The sequence below is a fragment of the Bison bison genome, unplaced genomic scaffold (genome assembly GCF_000754665.1).
Source record: "Bison bison bison isolate TAMUID 2011002044 unplaced genomic scaffold, Bison_UMD1.0 scf7180017864276, whole genome shotgun sequence".
Lineage (NCBI taxonomy): Eukaryota > Metazoa > Chordata > Mammalia > Artiodactyla > Bovidae > Bison > Bison bison.
Window position 1 is genome coordinate 1,227,855 of NW_011494848.1, and position 20,500 is coordinate 1,248,354.

Consider the following 20,500-nt stretch of genomic DNA (forward strand, 5'->3'; position numbering starts at 1 on the left):
CTCACCCTGTGGCCAGCTCCCTGTGCATGCTCCCAGTGTCTGTTGAGCTGTACCCGGTAGGTCTGCAAGCCTGTATTTGCCCTACCTCAAGACTAAAGAAAGAGCCCAGAGGCACCAACATAGACATCAGTAGTTTAGTAGGATTAACGAGGGATCTTCCATGTCTGAAGCAAGGTACTTGAGTGACATCACACTGTGTGCAGCAGACAGCGGGCAGGACATGGCAGTGATCTTCACAACCAGAGAGAGAGGGAGGTTACTAATTATAAAGAAAACTGATATCAGGTTGGCTCGTTAGTTACCAAGGAAACACCCCTCACTGCCCCTTTGATAAAACTATCACTGTAGAGATGTTCTGATCTACACATTAGAACAGTCACTAGCTGGGAGGCGTTAGGGTTAAGAATAATAAGGTAGCATGGTGATGTGTTAACACTTATTGTTATTATTTAGTCATTAGTTGTGTCTGACTCTTTGCGACCCCGTGGACTGATCTCGCCAGGCTCCTCTGTCCATGGGATTCTCCAGGCAAGAATACTGGAGTGGGTTGTCATCTCCTTCTCCAGGGGATCTTCCTGACCCAGGGATCAAACCTGCATCTCCTGTGTTGGCAGGCAGGCTGTCCTCATTAATCACTTACCACTGAGCCACCTGGGAAGTTCTCAGTTAACCATTTAACTCTGGTATAAATGTTAAAAGGACAAGAGTGTTGAAAAATAACTATGGCTAAACTAATTTGTTGATGAATACACAATATAAAAAGACATGAAGTGTGTTGTGACATCAGAAATAAAATGGAAGAGAGTAAAAGCATAAAGTTTTGTATGTCATTGAAGATAAGTTGTTATCAAGCATAAAATAGACTCTCATATCTATGTTTTATGTAGGCCTCATGATAACCACAAAGCAAAAACCTACAGTAAATTCACAAAAAATACAAAGACATCAAAGCATACTTTTATAGAAAATTATCAGTTCACAAAGGCAGGCCACAAAAGAAGGGTAAAGGAAAAAGAGATGTACAGAACTACTAGGAACTGACTAAGATGGCATTAGTAAATCTTTACCTTTCAATAATTACTCTAACTGTAAATGAATTATATTCTCCAATCACAAGACATACAGTGGCAAATTGAATAAAGAAACAAGACTCAACTATATACTGCCTACAAGAGGTTTATTTCAGCTCTGCTGATACAGGTCGGCTGTAAGCGAAAAGGATGGGAAAAGATACTCTATACAAATGAAAACCGAAGTGGGAAAAGAGAATGGACTTTAAGCCCAAAATGGTAACAGCAGACAAAAAGGCATTACATAATGAAAAAGGGGTCAATTCATCAAGAAGATAAAATAATCATAAATATATAATATATGCACCCACAATTGGAGCACCTAAATATTTTAAGCAAATACTAACAGACCCAAAGGGAGAGATAGACAACAATACCAATATTAGTAGAGGACTCCAGCACTCTACTGTCAACAATGGATAGATCACCCAGACAGAAAATCAATAAGGAAATGTTGGAACTGAACTATATTTTAGACCAAATGAGCCAAACAGACACATATAGAACATTCCACCCAACAATAGAATACACATTCTTCTCAACTGCATATGGAACATTCTGTAGGATAGATCATACAAGTCACAAAGCAGGTCAGCAAATTTAAGATGGTTGAAATCATACGTAGTATCTTTTCTGACCAGAATGGTATGAAACTCAAAATGAATAAGAGGAGGAAAACTGGAAAATTCACAAATAAAGGGAAATAAACTTCATGCTCCTGAAAAACCTGTTAGCCAAAGAAGAAACTAAAAGAGAAATAAACAATACCTTGAAAGAAGCAAAAGTGGAAACACAGCATGTCAAAATGCATGGGATGCACCAAAAGCAGTTCTAAGAGGGAAGTATATAGTGATAAACACCTATATTAAGAAAAAAGTGAAATTGAAAGCATTAGTCACTCAGTTGTGTCCAACTCTTTGTGAGTCCGTGGACTGGAACCCACCAGGCTCTTCTGTCCGTGGAATTCTCCAGGCAAGAATACTGGGGTGGACTGCCATTTCCTTCTCTAGGGGATCTTCCCAAACCAGACACTAAACCCCAGTCTCCCACCTTGCAGGCTGACTCTTTACCAATGGAGTCACCAGGGAAGACCTATTAAGAAAAAGAAAGAGCTCAAATAAACAATCTAACTTTATACCTCTAGGAACTAGAAAAAGAAGAGCAAATTAAGCCTAAGATTGCAGAAGGAAGGAAATAACAAAGACCAGAGCAGAAATAAATGGAGACCAGGAAAACAATGGAAAAGACCAGTGAAACTGAGAGCTGATATTTTGAAGAGAAAAAAATTACTAAACTTTTAGTTGGGCTAAGTAAGGGAAAAAAGAAAAAAAAAAAAAAAAAAATCAGAAATGTGAGAGGAGACATCACACTCAATACCATAGAAGTACAAAGGATCCCAAAAAACTACTGTGAACAATTATATGCCAACAAATTAGATTACCTAGAAGAAATGGATGAATTCTTAAAAACATGCAACCTACCAAGATTGAATTATGAAGAAATCGAAAATCTGAATAGACAAATAATGAGTAATGAAATTGAATCAGTAGTGAAATACCTCCCAACAAAGAAAAACTCAGGACCAGATGGTTTCCCTGGTGAGTTCTACCAAACATTTAAAGAAGAATTAATATGCTGACCCCTCTCTAACTTTTCCAAAAAACCGTAGGGGAGGGAACACTCCCTAACTCATTTTATGAACCCAGTATTACCCTGATACCAAAGCCAAATAAAGATACTATAAGAAAAGAAAACTGGAGGTCACTATCCCTGATTAAATATTCCAAACAAACTATTAGCAAACTGAAGTCAGCAACACCTTGGAAGAATCACACACCATGATCAACTGGTTTTACCCTTGGGTCACAAGGGTAGTTCAACACAGGTAAATCAATGAATGTGATATGCCACACTGATAGAATGAAAGATGAAAATTGTAAATCTTAATGTAGAAAAAGTGTTCAACAAAATACAAAATCCTTTCATGATAAAAACTCTCAACAAATTGGATATAGAAGGAACATACTAATACAGGCCGTATATGACAAGCCCACAGCTAACATACTCATGAATGAAAGGTTGAAAGATTTTCCTCTATGATCAGGAGCAAAACAAGGGTGCCCACTCTCACCACTCCTATTCAGTATAGTACTGAAGTCCCAACTGTAGCAGTCAAGGAAGAAAAACAAATAAAAGGCATCCAAATTGGAAAGGAAGAAGTAAAATTGTTCTTGTTTATGATGATATCATCTTATATCATCCTAAAGAAAAGAAAATCCTAAAGATTCCACCAAAAAACTTATTAGAGCTAACCAATGAGTTCAGTAATAAGCCCATGCAAATACAGTCAACTAATATGAGACAAGAGAGCCTAAAAAAACTCAGTGGAGAAAGGATGGTCTCTTCAATAAATGGTGCTGGGGAAAACTGGAAAATTGCAGGCAGAAAAATGAAATTGGGCCCCTATTTTATATCATTCGTAAAAATTAACTTTAACCAATAAGACCTGAATGTGTAAAACTCCTAAAAGAAAGCATAGAAAGCTCCTTGACATTGTCTGGCTATCATTTTTTGGAGATGACACTAAGCAACAAAAGCAGATGTCAGTGGGACTGCATCAAACTAAAAAGCTTCTGCACAGCAAAAGAAACAGTCAACAAAATGAAAAGGCGATCTACAGAATGGGAGAAAGTATTTGCAAATCATATATTTGATAAGGGATTAATATCCAAAATATCTAAGGTACGTATATAATTCAAAAGCAAACATTGCAACTACCATATGATCCAGCAATTCCACTTCTGGGTATATACACAAAGAAATGAAATCAGAATCTCCAAGAGCTATCTGCACTCCCACATTCATTGTATCATTATTCATAATAGCCAAGACATGGAAACAATCTTTAAGTGTCTGTCCATGGATGAATGGATAAAGAAAATGTGAGATACATATATGTATATATAATATTACTCAGACATGAGAAATAAGAAAATTCTGCCATTTTCAACAGTGTGGATGGACCTTGAGGGCATTGCACTAAGCAAAGTTAAGTCAGAGAGAAAGACAATTTTGTATGTCAGTTACATATGGAATCTTTAAAAGCCAAACTCATAAAAACAGAGTATAATGGTGGTTGGCAGAAGGCGGAGGAAATGGGGAAATGTTGGTCACAGGGTATAAATTTCCAATTCTACGGTGAATAGGTCCTAGGCATCTAATGTACAGCATGGTGATTATACTTAACAATACCGTATTTATGTGTTTGAAAGCTGCTAAGAGAGCGGGTCTTAAATGTTCTTCACCCCTCAAAATAAATGGTAATTATGTAAGGTGATGGAGGTGTTAACTAACCTCGCCATGGAATCCTTTCACAATATGTGTGTATCAAATGCCAACACTTGGTACACCTTAAACTTATACAATATATGTCAAACATAGCTCAGTAAAACTGTGAAAGAAAAGAAAAGCATCCTGATTGCAAAGGAGCAAGTATTCTTCCTTTCACATTTTTGTTCACAGATGATACTGTATTATTCATAAAAAATCCTAAGGAATTCATGAAAAAACTATTAGAGCTAATAAACAAATTTAGGAAAGTTGCAGGATGCAAGATCACCACACAAAAATCAGTTGCATTTTTTATATTAGCAGTGAACACTGTGAAAATATAATTAGGAGAGCAATTGTATTTGCAGTAGCACACACACACACACACAGAAAAACCCAGAATAGTTATGAGTAAATTTAACCAGGAGAAGGGAATGGCAAACCACCTCAGTATTCTTGCCTTGAGAACCCCAGTATGAAAAGGCAAAAAGATATGACACTGAAAGATGAACTTCACAGGTCAGTAGGTGCCCAATAAATAGCTCCAGAAAGAATGAAGATGCTGAGCCAAAGCAAAAACAACAGCCAACTGTGGATGTGACTGGTGATGGAAGTAAAGTCCAATGCTGTAAAGAACAATATTGGATAGGAACCTAAAACGTTAGGTCCATGAAACAAGGTAAATTGGAAGTGGTCAAACAGGAGATGGCAAGAGTGAACATTGGCATTTTAGGAATCAGTGCGCTAAATGGACCAGAATGGGTGAATTTAATTCAGGTAACCATTATATCTACTACTGTGGGCAAGAATCCCTTAGAAGAAATGGAGTAGTCCTCATAGTCAACAGAAGAGTCTGAAATGCAGTACTTGGGTGCAGTCTCAAAAATGACAGAATGATCTCTCTCTATTTCCAAGGCAAACCCTTCAATATCACAGTAATCCAAGTCTATGCCCCCACCACTAATGCCAAAGAAGCTGAAGGTGAACGGTTCTATGAAGACCTACAAGACCTTCTAGTTCAGTTCAGTTCAGTTGCTCAGTCATGTTCGACTCTTTGCAACCCCATGGACTGCAGCACGCCAGGCCTCCCTGAAGATGTCCTTTTCATCATAGGGGACTGGAATGCAAAAGTAGGAAGTCAAGAGATACCTGGAGTAATAGGCAAGTTTGGCCTCAAGAGATACCTGGAGTAACAGGCAAGTTTGGCCTTGGAGTACAAAATGAAGCAGGGCAAAGGCTTAACAGAGTTTTGCAAAGAGAACGCACTGGTCATAGCAAACACCCTCTTCCAACAACACAAGAGAAGACTCTACACATGGACATCACCAGATGATCAATACCGAAATCAGATTGATTCTATTCTTTGCAGCCGAAGATGGAGAAGCTCTATACAATCAGCAAAAACAAGCCTGGGAGCTGACTGTGGCTCAGATCATGAACTCCTTATTGCAAAATTCAGGCTTAAATTGAAGAAAGTAGGGAAAACTACTAGACCATTCAGGTATAACCTAAATCAAATCCCTTACAGTTATAAAGTGGGAGTGACAAATAGATTCAAGGAATTAGATCTGATAGACAGAGTGCCTGAAGAACTATGGACAGAGGTTTGTGACATTGTACAGGAGGCAGTGATCAAGACCATCCCCAAGAAAAAGAAATGCAAAAAGGCAAAATGGTTGTCTGAGGAGGCCTTGCAAATAGCTGAGAAAAGAAGCAAAAGTCAAAGGAGAAAAGGAAAGATACATACCTCTGAATGCAGAGTTCCAAAGAATAGTAAGGAGAGATAAGAAAGGCTTCCTAAGTGATCAATGCAAAGAAGTAGAGGAAAACAATAGAATGGGAAAGACTAGAGATCTCTTCAAGAAAATTAGAGCTACCAAGGGAACATTTCATGCAAAGATGGGCATGATAAAGGACAGAAATGGTATGGTCCTTACAGAAGCAGAAGATATTAAGAAGAGGTGGCAAAAATACAGAGAAGAACTATACAAAAAAGATCATGACCCAGACAGCCCCGATGGTGTGATCACCCACCTAGAGCCAGACATTCTGGAATGCAAAGTCAAGTGGGCCTTAGGAAGCATCACTACGAACAAAGCTAGTGGAGGTGATGGAATTCCAGTTGAGCTATTTCAAATCCTGAAAGATGATGCTGTGAAACGTGCTGCATTCAATACACCAGAAAATTTGGAAAACTCTGCAGTGGCCACAGGACTGGAAAAGGTCAGTTTTCATTCCAATCCCAAAGAAAGGCAATGCCAAAGAATGCTCAAACTACCGCACAATCGCACTCATCTCACACGCTAGTAAAGGAATGTTCAAAATTCTCCAAGCCAGGCTTTAACAGTACATGAACCAAGAACCTCGGATGTTCAAGCTGGATTTAGAAAAGGCAGAGGAATCAGAGATCAAATTGCTAACATCCATTGGATCATCGAAAAAGCAAGAGAGTTCCAGAAAAACATCTACTTCTGCTTTATTGACTATGCCAAAGCCTTTGACTGTGTGGATCATAACAAACCGTGGAAAATTCTTCAAGACATGGAATCAGACCACCTGACCTGCCTCCTGAGAAATCTGTATGCAGCTAAGAAGCAACCATTAGAACTAAACATGGAACAGACTGGTCCCAAATTGGGAGAGGACATGTACCTCATTACCTCCTTTATAAGTTTTCTCTTAACTAATCTACTATCATAAAATTTTAAATCTTTTGCTCAAAAGAGTAGATATGACTATTCCATTCCAGAGTTAAGTAAAATCACTCAAGGAAATAATTTCTGTTTGGGATCATCTGCATAGCTAGGTGTCCACCTTGTCTTCTGGTAAATTCTTAATTATCCTTCAAAATACATATGCCACTGAAGGCTTTTCCAACCCTGTTCTCACTCCGTCCCAGGTAATTAATTAATAACTCTCTTATGCCATTATTAGGCAAAATTATTAGGCATAAGTTTTCATTGTACCATTTAACTGTGTTATATTGAATTATTTGTCTGCTCCACTGGACTCTGATTCCTTGAAGACCTAGACTGTACCTCATTCTTTTCTGTATTTCCAGTGCCCAGATAATGCTCATAGGTGACTGGCATATAGTAACTGTATGTTAAATGCTTGTTGAGTAGAGCTGTTAGCCAGTAAGATCAGTGTTATAATACAGCTACTTTGGTTTTTGGTTTGCATTGTAAAATCATAATATAATGCACAAGACAAATCTTCTGATCTTGAAATCTCTTAATCACCAGGATGTAGGCCTTTGGAAGCTTAAATGTAGTAGATTAAGGGAGAGAGTGTATTTAATTTTTACTACCTACATGGGAATCTAGCGATTTGCTAGGTGTTTTATAAGTACTTAAATACTTGTTTCATGGATGATTTAGATTGCTTGAGAAGAGGTCTGGGCCTAAGCAAAGGAAAAAAAAAAGTTTCTAAAGTTGATCTGATATTGTATCTATCCTATTTTTAAAATTATTATTATTTTAAAAGTTACTTTTTGGCTGCACTAGCTCTTCCTGCAGTGCGTGGTCTTTGTCTAGTTGCGGCACGCAGGGGCTTCTCTTGTGGGGCATGGACTCCTTGCTGCAGTACATGCTTAGTTGCCCTGAGGCATGTGAGATCTTAGTTCCCTGAAGGGGGATCAAACCTGCATCCCCTGCATTGGAAGGCAGATTCTTGTCTACTGGACCACCAGGGAAGTCCCTGTATCCATTCTATTACGGAAGGTGAGGTGTCCCTATATTTCTCTAAGCATGAGTGAAATAGCCATTGGTCTTGTGTTATTTAGGCAGGATCTAAGTTTGGAAACAAAGACTTAAACCAAATGTCCTCTCTGGAGAACTCTCTTTGGACAGGATTTGTTCTTAAAATTATTTTGTTAATTAATACATTTTCTGTTATAGCTGCATAGCTTTGAAAGCACAGACGAGATTGTCATCTTTTTTCCCTTAGCAATCATAGGCTACGGTTGACAGTTTGTCTTTATTCTCTTTTAGGAACCTAAATTCTAAGATGGAAAGGAGTCAGAGCTGCAGTGACACTGGTCAGGACAGAGCGAAGAGCAGACTCAGAGCAGCCCCAACCAGCAAAGCCAAGGTAGACCTCAGACACAGCTTCTTCTTGGGCTCTCTCGTCCCGTCCCATAACCTCCTGCACACGGCCACAAAAGAACCATTTCAGATAAGAAGAGGCACAATGGATCCTAGGCAAACTCATTATGTTGGAGAATTTTACAAAACAGATGTGAAGGGAAGAGAGTTTGAATTAGTAGGAAGATAAGTAGAATGAGGGCTCCTAGAAAAACCTTCTTAAAAATTCTAGATGAGGTTTTTTTCATAAAAGTTTTCAATCTCATTATTTGTTTCATGTGTAGGAATTTCTCTAAATGGTGGGTGCACTCTAAATGAGGGATTTTCTACATTACTTAGACTTGTATCACCCGTTATCTCTTTTCTTACCCTTCTCTCCTCTACCCCTCTACCATCAAGAAGGAATGATGAAGAAAAAGGTTATATATGTATGTATACATAGTCTTCTAATCTCTTTCAGGCCACAGCCATGACCCCCACCTCCAACCCCATCATCGGTGTCCTGCTGTCCACCCGGAACCACCGCTGCCTCTCGGCTCCCGACCTAACCGTTGAGAAGCGCCTGCCCTTCAGCTCCCTGTCAGCCTTGGCTTCCTTACATAAGCCAGAGCGCTCTATCAGCCCTGAGAGTAACGACAGCATCTCAGAAGAGCTAAACCATTTCAAGCCCATTGTCTGCTCACCATGTACTCCGCCCAAGAGGCTCCCTGATGGCCGCGTGTTGAGTCCCCTCATCATCAAATCGACACCCCGCAACCTAAACAGAAGCCTGCAGAAGCAGACTTCTTATGAGGCTAGTCCACGGATCCTCAAGAAGTGGGAGCAGATCTTTCAGGAGCGGCAGATCAAAAAGACCCTTTCAAAAGCCACCCTCACCTCCCTGGCTCCAGAAACAGGGGACGACTTACTGGTCTCTGAAGTTACGCAGTCCAACAAGGAGAAGCCTCTTCTGGCTTTAAATACAAGACTGTCCAGTGGGCAAGTTCTCTCTGAATGTACGGGACCTACCGCCCCTGACCTTGATTATTTTTCCTCTGTTAGCCAGACAAAAGCAGAACAGGGCAGTGACCGTAAAAAGAACACTGAGATTCCATTGGAAACCTGCTGCTCTTCAGAACTCCCAGTGGGGGCCAGTGGGACTTCTTTGGAGAGAGAGCAGTCGGAAAGGTCAGGGTCATCCCCAGATGCCAAGTTAGATAAAACCCGTATAACAGCAAGTATGAAAATCTCAGCAGTTAACTCAGTGCTACCTAAAAACAGTGTTTTGGGTGGGGTCCTCAAAACAAAGAAACAGCTGAAGACAGTGAATCATTTTGATCTGCCTAATGGTGTTCTGGCAGACAACCTAGGTGATGAGCCACTTCCTTCCTTGCGTCGTGGCAGGAAAAGACGCTGTAAGACCAAGCACTTGGAACAAAATGGCTCCCTTAAGAAACTGCGACAAAGCAGTGGTGAGGTGGGTCTGGCCCCCACAGACCCAGTGCTGCGAGAGATGGAGCAGAAATTGCAGCAAGAGGAAGAGGACCGGCAGCTGGCTCTGCAGTTGCAGCGCATGTTTGACAACGAAAGGCGGACTGTGAGTCGGCGAAAAGGAAGCGTGGATCAGTATCTCCTGCGGTCCAGTAGCATGGCGGGGGCCAAGTAGCACCTGATGAACAGCGTTACCTGTTTTTCTCAGAGGTCTTTGAGCTTGATCATTTATCATGAAGAAATGAGTGTTCTCACTTTGGGTTTCTTTTAATGGCAAAACACTGTCAAGTATGATTCTGAGAGGTTTGGGGGCCTTTGTAGACTATATCCAAGGGAACTCTGTCTCTGCCTCCCTGTGACCCAGGCCAGAAGCACTCCTCACTCCCTAGGGTGGCCCACCCCTTAGGGTATCCGGGCCAAATCTGGCAGCACCTGCTTGGCATGAGATTCAGGGGCAGAGTGGCTAGGGTTAGATGGTAGAGGAGAAAGGGGATGCCTTCTTACATTGATAGACCTCCTGACTTCTTTCAGCAGGTGGTGTTTTAAATCAGCCTTGCAGATAAAAATTAGTTCCATCTTTTTTTTTGTTTTTTCCAAAGAAGTGCAACAGTGTAGTTCTTTGGCAGATCCAAAAAGATTGTGTTCCCCCTTCTTACCTTTGCTTCAAGTAAATATACTTAATGAAATCAGTTTTTATGCTTCTATAAAAGTTAATTTACATTCCTTGTTTAAAAAAATAACATTTGATTACTACTATATAGTTGGCAGACCACATTCATAGTCATTGTTTAATTTGGTCTTTTCAGGAGACCTCACATGTAAGTGGTATTAGCCCCAGTTTCTGATGATGAAACTGCATTGCAGATGTTCAGGTTCTCTCAACTACTAAGGGCATACATAGCGCAGACTGATTGCTGGGTCTCCCAACAACAAATCCCATGGATTTTTTCCACACTTAAGAGGTTGCCATAATGGACAGCGATCCAAGGACATACCAGGGGAGCCTAGAGAAAGCTGGCTGGGCTTTGAATATTATTGTACAAAATCCACATGCAGATAATTGAGATTGACTGGAAGTGCAAACATATACTGTACAGTTATCCACATTCCTCCAGTTTACAGCCTTCTGTTTTCCTGGGGTTCCACTCTGTTAGATAAACTGATTGGACCTCATTATTACTCTCCTTTTGGACAAGAGTTATCTGCAGTGTTGTTCTAAAATCCAAAAAATTTGCCCAGAAGTCAGGCAAGAACAGTACTGAGACTCCCTACTGTGGAAACACGGTGTCTAGCTGGATGCAGCTGGTCAATTCAGTCCCATGGACCTTTGGGGTTTATTTTCCTTAGCAGGTGACACCGTGTGTCTTTTGCATCTCTGGTGGTGCTTGGTGCTTCTGCCCATCTGGGCTCATTGAGAGTAGGGATTAGGATAGAATTTTAGGGAATCTCTGGTGGACTGGCATTCCCTGTGCATGTATGAGCTGTTACTATAAAGTCATGTGACTGGCATTTTAACAAGCCTTTCAGATCTTACATATCCCAGTGTACATTGTCCCCCTCAGGTGGCCTCAGCTGGAGGCTGCACAGTTTTTCCAATGATGTTGTCTTTGGTGAAAACATTTCTGGAACTGTCCTCAAAGTCTGGAGACATCTAGACATCTAATAGTCAAACTGGAAAGGACGTTAATGGTTGTCTATTCCAGCTTCTTCTTCTTACTAAGGCAGAAGCTAAGGTCCAGAACAATGACTCGCTTATCCAGATCACAAAGGATTTACTGTATCACCTACTTTTGATTCTTCTCAGAAGATTTGCCTCCCTTCTTCTCTTTAATCTTTGGGTTATAGGAAAGATAATTTTAATTTGAAACTAGTCAGAACCTATTGGAAACCTTTGGAACAGAAAGTAGGTTATCAAGAGGGTTGGAGTCAGAAACGAGGTGCAGCTGTAAAGCAGTCAGAGCCGTTTTCTTGGGCAACTCATACACAATTCCCAGAGGAGTTCCAGAGATGTCTGAAGTACCTGGGTAATCACTGAGAGATGTGGGGCCTCCTCAGTGACTACTTTGGTGGGGAGTGTCACTCACCTGAATGTATGTGTTCTGTGTGTCTGTGCGTGCACACGTGCAGATGTGTGTTTAGAAAATATACACTCATCTCATTACTTCATTTTCATACCACTTCAGTTTTAGGTCCTCCCAGCAACACAGGCCCTCCAAAAGCCACTGGAGGGCATATTGGTGCCCAGGATAGAAAAGCTGGCAGTGGTCTGTAGAGGGCAGGGAGGGTGACTTACTAAATGCCCTCAAAGAAGATGTCAGTTACTGCCATTTCATGGTGTTCCTTTTCGATCTTAGTAAATGTTATTGGAAGGCTAGTCTCATTGGTAGTAGCAAAGACACTTATTTTTCCACTTGTCACCTTTTTCTGTATCTCCAATAATTTGAAAAACTTTTCAGTTGGAGCTAATTTTAGTTTTTGGAAAAAAAGATGAATATTTTTAATAGAAAAGATATATATTTTAAATATTTCCCCAAACTAATACTTTTCATTTTAAGAAATTGCTTAGTAGTGACAACAAGTTTTAGTGTCAGGTTACAGAATGAAAATTTGTTACGTGAATATTCCAAAAGCTGAATCCAGTTTAGTGACCCCCTACTGTGAAGCCTTGAATGGTACTGACAATTGTTTCCAGACTTCCAGCTGAGCAGCAGTCCTTCAAACACAGGCAAAGTAAGCTAAGGAAGGAGGAGGCTTAATCTTTCCTCTTCCTGGCTTTGGAGGAGGGTAAAACCACTAAGACATTATCTCTATTTTAACATGCTTCCCATACTTAACTACTAAAACCTGAACACTTCTTTCTGAAAGAATTCCCCTCCCCTGTTGCTTAATTGTGAAGTTGGTCACAAATGGAGTTGTTGACATGAATTCTTTAGAGAAAAAGACACGGAAGGAAAACAGAATGATGGGGAGGGTTTGTGAGCTAGAATGAAAGATACGCCATCTCCCAAAACAAACATTTCTCACAAATCATTGGAATCTGCTTCACCATAGAAATTTCCCATGTTCTGTTTACTCTGTTCCTTGTGTATATGCATTGTGTTTTTTCTTATTAAAGGGGAAGTTATGAGAAGTTGGCGGATGGAGGTCATTCTAATGGGAAATCCAAGAAACATGGTTCCTGAGAACGGGGCTCGAAGCCCTTTTTTTTCAACAAGTGGGAAAGATACTTTGGGAACATGTTCATGATCCATTGATTGTATCTGCTGGAAGAAGTTATCTGGGCCTGTTGGGTTGATGTCAAGTTTGGGGATTATGTATCCAGCCCCTGGCCCCTTTCATATAATTGCCTCTTTTTAGAAGGTTGATTCTTTTTGGCTGAAACTTCCCAGGAAAACCTTTTGTAAATGGCTTCATTTATTTTTTTAAATGGAATCCTTAAATTTTTGCCTGGAGGAAGCACTAGTGATGAATGCCTTCTGTGTTTTTTTGGTTGTTGTTCATTTTCTCTTAAAAATGCCCTTAAGAGATTAAAGCTGCTTGATTAATTGCTATGTGATTACAAACTGACTAAGATGGAAAGAAAGCTGCCACTGGCTTGACTGGTGACGCTGATGACCGAAGGCTGTGCTGCTCATCCTTTCTGTTCCATTTCACAGATATTTCCTGAGTTTCGAACTTTTGCCAGCCCTGTGCTGGGTCATGGATATAAAGAAGGAAAGGACAATCCGTGCTCTTGAACTCAGCGTCTCCTGGAATGTATTTGAATGTATGTGTGGCTGGAGAGTTCGTTAATGGTTTCGTAAAGGGCCATAGTGATGATCTTGGGTGGCCCGTTCAAGGTACCATCTAGCACCCTTGGACATTTTAGATACCCCCCTCAGTTCTGTGAACCTGACTGCAATATTGCTTTCTGTTTCTGAAGTACTTTTACCAGAGGAGAATGATCTTTCTCCTCCCACGATTATAGGACAAGTATAGTTCTCCAGGAGCTGCTTTTAGCATAAAGCCCCGAGAAATGAGGAAGACTGTGGATCACTGACATGGCCAGAGGAGGTTCAGATCTCAACTTAGCAACCTACCAACCTCTCCACGAACCAGACCTCTCACCAAATCTGGCAGCAACTTGGGATTCTTTGCCTTTTTCTTGCACAGCTTTCCATTGAGATGGAAGGCCAGCTGGTGGTGAGGGGAAGAAAAATGAAGGCTGGATCATAATCACAAAATGTTATATAGCTGGAATGGGCATGGGAATTACCCAAGTCACACTATCCCACCTGATGCCCTCCTTCTCTTTAAGAAACAAGGAACTTGGGGTTCAGTGCCCTGTCATACTTTGTACTACAGTTATCTAGGGTCTGAATGAATAGTCCTCTAAGTCCTCTAAGCTGCACACACACACAATTTGCTCATGAAGGAGATATCCAAATGATTATTTTAACAGCTTTTTCTTCCTGCTTTTTTTCAGATAGAATTAAAATGTACCCAGATCCCTTGAATACACACCCAGGTAGGGAACCGCCCGCCCCCACCCCCACCCCCATAGTGAGAGTAATGTGAATGTGAAATCTTGGGAAGTGATATATTTTGATTGAACAGCCTGTCATTTTTAACTACCAGGGATTAGAACCCAGTCAGCCCTTCATTTTTCTTTGAAAATCAAAAACTCCATAGAGACTTAATTTTTCTCGGCCAGCCATTTCTCATCAACCCACAGATTGGTCATTTGGCTTGGCTTTTAGAAGTAAATATAGCTACTTATGTTGTGACTCAATGAGAACGACTTATTCTTGTGTCAATGAGGAAGCAGGTCTGCTTTTTATTTTTTGAGGGGTGGGATACTAGGAAAAGAGGCTGCTTGAATAGGCTTTCCTCCAAAGATGATCCAGAAATGCATCTTGACACATGTCATCCACAGCTAAGATACATATACAGAAGCCTTCAGTTTAGAAACTGGTTATATTGGATGAAGGAAACGTGCCAAGACTGAATGTGCACGTTGTTCTATGTATTATCAGTATTTTTTTCTAAGAAAAATATTTACACACTTTGCTTTGTGAGTAAATGCTTCCTCAATGCCTTGTCTCAGTAGTTGTAGGAGGCAACCTCAAACTGGGGTGCCTCCCTTTCTACCTTTTCTGGGGTCTTAAGAACTAGTTGGACAAAGCCAAGGCAAAGCCAGGCTTGTTCTTCCTTTCCTCTCATTTAATAAAGGGTAAAAATAGGGAGTGTACTCAAAGATTGAGCCGTGAGAGTTCAAGAGCAGCTTTTGGGCCCTGGCTCCAGATGGTGGCATATTCTCCCTTATTGGCCCTGCCCTCTCCCTATGCTGTGCCACCAGGGGCAGGGGCTTTTGCTCAGTGGTTCAACCCTTAACCTCCAACAGAACCTTAAAAGTTCCAGTGAGAATGGATAATTATGTAAGGGAAATGTGATTGTCTCAAGTGCTAGCTAATGGATTTTCTTGTCTGTGTGTGACTGATGTACTATTTATTTACTCTTAATTCTTCATACAGTTATCCTTAAGGCCTTATCCCCTTCCACCCAGAAAGAACATAGTTTGGATTTTGGTTTTATTCAATCTGCTGTCTTCAGTAGAGTACAGAAGGGGCCTGGATCCTTGGCAGTGCCACTGCTAGATGCCTCCTCTCCAACTCTTCAAAAACAGCGTTTTGACAAAGAGGACTCAGAACAGGGCATGCCTATCAGGAATGCTTCTGCCCACACAGGACCAAATGGGATGATGTGTTATTTGAACAGTACTGAAGTGCATTCCTCAATGTAGGTTTGCCAGGCTGAGGAGAGGCCCAAGTTGAGAATACAGTAAAGCAAACTCATGAACTGTTTCTAGTCAAAGTCTTATCTCTGGAGAGCAATCTCAGGCAAATCTGAGCTAAGTGTAGACTGTATATGAGTTCTGGTGCCATTTTTGCTCTAGAAGATGCCCCATATTGGAATGTCTTGCTTCAGCATTCAAAATGATAGGAAAATCAGTTTATTCAGATGGTATCCATGTGGAATAACAAAGGTAAGAGCATCTGATGGCTGCAGTCCATGAGGTTGCTAAGAGTCAGACATGACTGAGCGACTTCATTTTGACTTTTCACTTTCATGCATTGGAGAAGGAAATGGCAACCCACTCCAGTGTTCTTGCCTAGAGAATCCTAGGGACGGGGGAGCCTGGTGGGCTGCCGTATATGGGGTTGTACAGAGTTGGACACAACTGAGGTGACATAGCAGCAGCAGCAAGAGCATCTGATGTAGATAAGTATAGCCTCTTCAGGATAGTCTCATACAAGTAAAGGACTGGGCTGACTGGGCAGAGAGAGCAGATATGCTCTGGGCCAAAAAGCAGAGTCAGGATTACTGAGGGACTTGGGCAGATGCTTAGCCTGATGACTTCAGCCATCCAATAGTTTTCCCAACAAAGGAAGGGACAGCCTTCGGAGGGAATGAGCTCCCTGTCACTAGATGTGCAAGCACAAACTGAGTCATCTGCTGGGGAGACGGCAAGAGACTTCCTGCCTTGAAGCTGGGCGAGCGTGTTCTCAGGAGCCTTTCAGGCCTGTGAGCTTATGGTTTGATAGGTGTTTCTGGCTGAAGGGAGCATCCCAGATCTCCTGAATTCGAACCTAGTGAGGTTTACAGCGTGAGTGTTGGGGTGGATTCTCTTTCCTAACGTTAGCAGAAGGGTGCTTTTGGGCCTAGGTGATCCAACGTGGCAATTCAGCAACAGGCCCCAGCACAGGAGTGCCGTGGAGGGTAGCACTGTAGGTGTTACCTGAATCGGTCCCGGTGCCGGTGTGAGTGAGATGGAACTGACTTTGGAACTTGGTATGTCTATGAGAATGTGTGTGATTGTGCGTGAGACTGTCTGAACTTGAATGTGTATGTCTGGTATGATACAGCTTGGTGTAAATATGTATCTGGCCCCGTTTGTGGCTGTGGTTGAGTGTGATGACATGCGAACACTTGTGTCCTAACAGTCTCACACTCAAGATACAGCAGACACTGCACCACAGACCTGTGGCGACCAGACTACTTCTGTAATTGCCTTAATTACACCTTAGATGTGAGACTTTGTGCCTTGCCGTGGATCCTTCATTTCTATGCCACTGCTTCCTGGACCCTGGGAACTATAGGCCTACCCCAGGTCTGACTTGTAGGCACCTCTAGGAGAGCAGTCTAAGGAGCAATCATTGGCCAGGTGACTAGGTCACACCCAGTGTCCGTCCCAAATTCAGCCGTCTCCAGAATTCAGCCCCAGTGGCCTTCTCCTCTGCAGCAGGCACGGAGGACTGCACGCACAAGAATGGAGCAACCCTTTAGGTTGCCTTGACCAGAACTAGCTTGCTTACCCTGCGTCCACGCTGACCCTGCACAGTCCACAATCCAGTTTTAGTCACATCCCACTGTACTTGCACATGGGACTTTGGTTTACATCCTGGATTGGAAGACCTTGGGAAACTCCATGTAAGCCCTTCCCTCAACTTGTCCCAACTTTGTGGTGATGTCCATCTAAACAAGGAAATCCCCAGTCCTCTTCACCCTTCCATTTGCCGTCACAGTGGAAAAGGGTACCCAACAGAGACAGCCTCAAGGATTCCAAGGGCCTAGAGGCCTCAGCTTTGCACCTGAGCCCTGCTCCCAACACACACACACACTATTGGACCTGTCCCCCGCCTCCCACACACACACACACACTTGGCTGGCACACACACACACGGCTGTGGGCAAGTTAACCTCTCTGAGCCTTAGATTCTGTGCTGCTTCTCTGCTGCATCGACCATTTTGTGTCTTAGTGCTTACCCCAGCTCTGTGGGATTACCGTGTTATCACCTGTGTGACTCAGGCAGATTTCCCATGGGACTCTTCAGGATGTGTATCAGCTGGGGTTTTTTTTCCCCACAATGGAACCACCCGGCCCAGGCTCCAAAAAGGACTGAGGGCTACCTTGCTCTATGCACTCACTCTTTATTGCTGTTGGACAAAGTGCTGATTCCTGCCTGGCCCAGGAAGGGGAGGTCCTGACCAGCTCCCCCTCTCTGTGGCCAGCAAGCAAGGCTGAGCAGAGCTCGGAGACCCGAACCTGTCCCAAGGAGTGGTCAAGGGTGTGGCACCCTTGCAAAGGGTGCAGGACACAGGCTAGTTGGCAGCCATGGCCCCATGCACAGCCCTAGCCTTTCAAGTCACTGGCTGTGGGCTCCTGGTAGAATTCATCCATGAATTCAAGGAAGCGGCCCAACTTAGGCTGGCTCCCGCTCAGTGCTGGGCGGGCCTGGGGTGGCGCTGTGGTCCCAAACACTGACCGCAGCGAGCAGCGCACCAGCCGCCGGTAGCGCGCACGGAACTCCTTCAGCAGCTTTTTGGCCTCCAGGAACTGCTTCTGGTTCCCCAGCCGCTGTTCTGTCCGCTGGCGCAGGACGGCTCCTGTAGGGAGAAAAGCCAGGAAGGACACCCAGATCACCTGGGGTCCCACCTATCCCAGAGCAGTAGGGACTGGGTCCAGAGTCCCCCATAAAGTGGGATGGAGTGGGAAGAGGATGGTGAGGGCCTGAAAATGGCCTCTCCAGCTTGGGCACTAGAAGGCCAGAGGGATCGCCTTCTGAGTCTGTCTCAAGCCGTTGGAAACATGCTGTGTGACTTCAGGCAGCTCTCTGCTGCACTCGGCTCACTTCCTCCATCTGCACACAGGAAGGTCGGGCAGATGCTCTAAAGGGCTCTTCTTGCTCCGACACAAGCCCTCTGCCTTATCCCAGCAGGGGAGCAAACGTCTAGACCTCAGAGCCTGGCTGATGAGGACGGGGGGCCTGAGCCATACCTAGTGGTGCCTCTGTAATGTTCTGGGTGTCCCGCATGCGAATGAGGATGTCATCCAGCAGCTGGGCTCGAGTCTTCCGTCGGGGTGGAACAGGGATCCTCCGGGTCTGACAGGAGGTAAGAGAGCAGAGTGTTAGCACAGGCTCAGACTTTCGTGGCCTCACCTCATTCAGTCACAACGACAGGGGAGAACTAGGGGCACTATGGAAAAGCATGGCTCTTGGAGGTCCCAAGTGACAGCCATTTCTGTTCCTGAGGGTCCCCAGGGGCAGTTCACACGCACAGTGAGGTGGAGGCTTACCCGCTTCTCCTTGGGAACATAGTGCTTCTGCAGAGTATCCAGCCTGGGCTTGCTGGAGCGGTACACGAGCGGGTGTTTCAACATGTGCTGCAAGGCCTGTGCATTCTTCTGGATTCCTAGGTCAAAAGGACAAGGTCGAGTCAAGTCACATCCCCCTCCTCCTGGATGCCTCCCCTGACTTCTTCATTCCCCATTTCATAGCAGCCCTGGGTAAAAAGATGGGGGGTGCCAAGAAGACCCTTTCTAGCCAAGAAGACACTGTTCCCATATCCTGGCCTGATCTGTTGTGGTGCCAGAGGTACCATCATTCAGTGAATACTTGTATCACTGAACAGGTCCTAATGGAAAAACAGCACAAGAGTGGGGAAAGGTAACCCATTAACCTTGGAGGGTTACACTGCAGAGACTGACACCCACAAGAGCACAGCTGGGCACCAGTGCAAAACACATCAGTCCAAAATAAGGGGTGTGAGAAGATGCTGCCTCCCTTGTCTCCAACCAAACAGGGAAGATTCTGGATGTTCGGTTTAGGGATTACCTGGGCTGGGGGAGGACCTGGGGAATCTGACTAGTCTGGGTGTTTATTCATTAAACCCTTCCTGGAGAGACTTCCAACCAAAGCAGGTAGGTCCAGAATGGCTGGAATCTCTGAACAGCTGTGATTCCCTCAAAACCAATGAAGGTCCAGGCCAGGGCTCCTGACAAGTAGGGCTCTAAACCAGGACACTCCCAGGGGCAGATGGAAAACAGCACCCTGGCCTGGAAAAGAGTGTTGGCACCAGCCTTGGCTTTGCCCTCACTTGCTCTGAGTCATGGAGAGGGCTCCCTGCCCTAGAGACATTCTCCTCTCATACCTTTTGGCTCAACGAAGGTGGGGTCAGGCTTGGCTGTCAGCAGCTCCTCATAGCCATGGTACTTCCTGGGGAAAGAGGCAGATGGGGGCTTCTTCTGAGTCCTCTTTGCCTCTCTGGGTGCTGTGGATGGTGGTCTTTGTTCTTTCTCCTTTATCTCTGAATCATCCCTCTGGAAGATGGAGGAAGATAACCCACTGACCTGTGCCCAAGAAGGAAAAGAAAATGCATTCCGTTAACACCTCTGAGGTCTGTGTGGGCCCCCATGCTGGATCCTGTTTAGGGCAAGAAGCAAGCCTGGGGTGAGAGGAGGCAGACATGAAAACAGACACTGACCATACACTGAGATAAATGCTGTAATAGACGGGAGCACAAGGGTGCTGGGTGAGCCCACAGAAAGCTCTAAAATAGCCCAGGAGGCCAGGAAGCGTCCTGGAGGGATTGTTACCTTAGCCTGAGCTAAGTCTTGAAGAACCAGGAGAGCCATTCCCAGGCTGGGGTTGGGGAATGGTCTGCAAGTGATGAGAAAGGAGGACTGTGATTTGTCCCCATGGGTGTCCCTACCAGTAACCTTGG

At 43.5% G+C, this 20,500-nt stretch overlaps 2 protein-coding genes across 2 annotated transcripts in view; one reads left to right on the plus strand and one right to left on the minus strand.

The window, feature by feature from the left end:
- Window positions 1-13,693, plus strand: part of RNF169 (ring finger protein 169) — a gene marked incomplete at its 5' end in the record, with an annotated part of 54,197 nt that extends 40,504 nt beyond the window's left edge. Inside the window, 2 exons of the mRNA XM_010848871.1 lie at window positions 8,393-8,492; window positions 8,946-13,693. Coding sequence (XP_010847173.1) covers window positions 8,393-8,492; window positions 8,946-10,130 — 1,285 coding nt within the window. The remainder of the gene's footprint in view (window positions 1-8,392; window positions 8,493-8,945) is intronic.
- A 4,217-nt stretch (window positions 13,694-17,910) lies between these two features.
- The window catches only part of XRRA1 (X-ray radiation resistance associated 1), a 68,002-nt gene continuing 65,412 nt past the window's right edge, over window positions 17,911-20,500 (minus strand). The window contains exons 16-19 of the mRNA XM_010848868.1: window positions 19,928-20,126; window positions 19,074-19,189; window positions 18,774-18,879; window positions 17,911-18,382 (exon numbers count right to left, since the gene is read on the minus strand). Of these exons, the coding sequence (XP_010847170.1) occupies window positions 18,129-18,382; window positions 18,774-18,879; window positions 19,074-19,189; window positions 19,928-20,126 (675 nt within the window). The 3' untranslated portion in view covers window positions 17,911-18,128. The remainder of the gene's footprint in view (window positions 18,383-18,773; window positions 18,880-19,073; window positions 19,190-19,927; window positions 20,127-20,500) is intronic.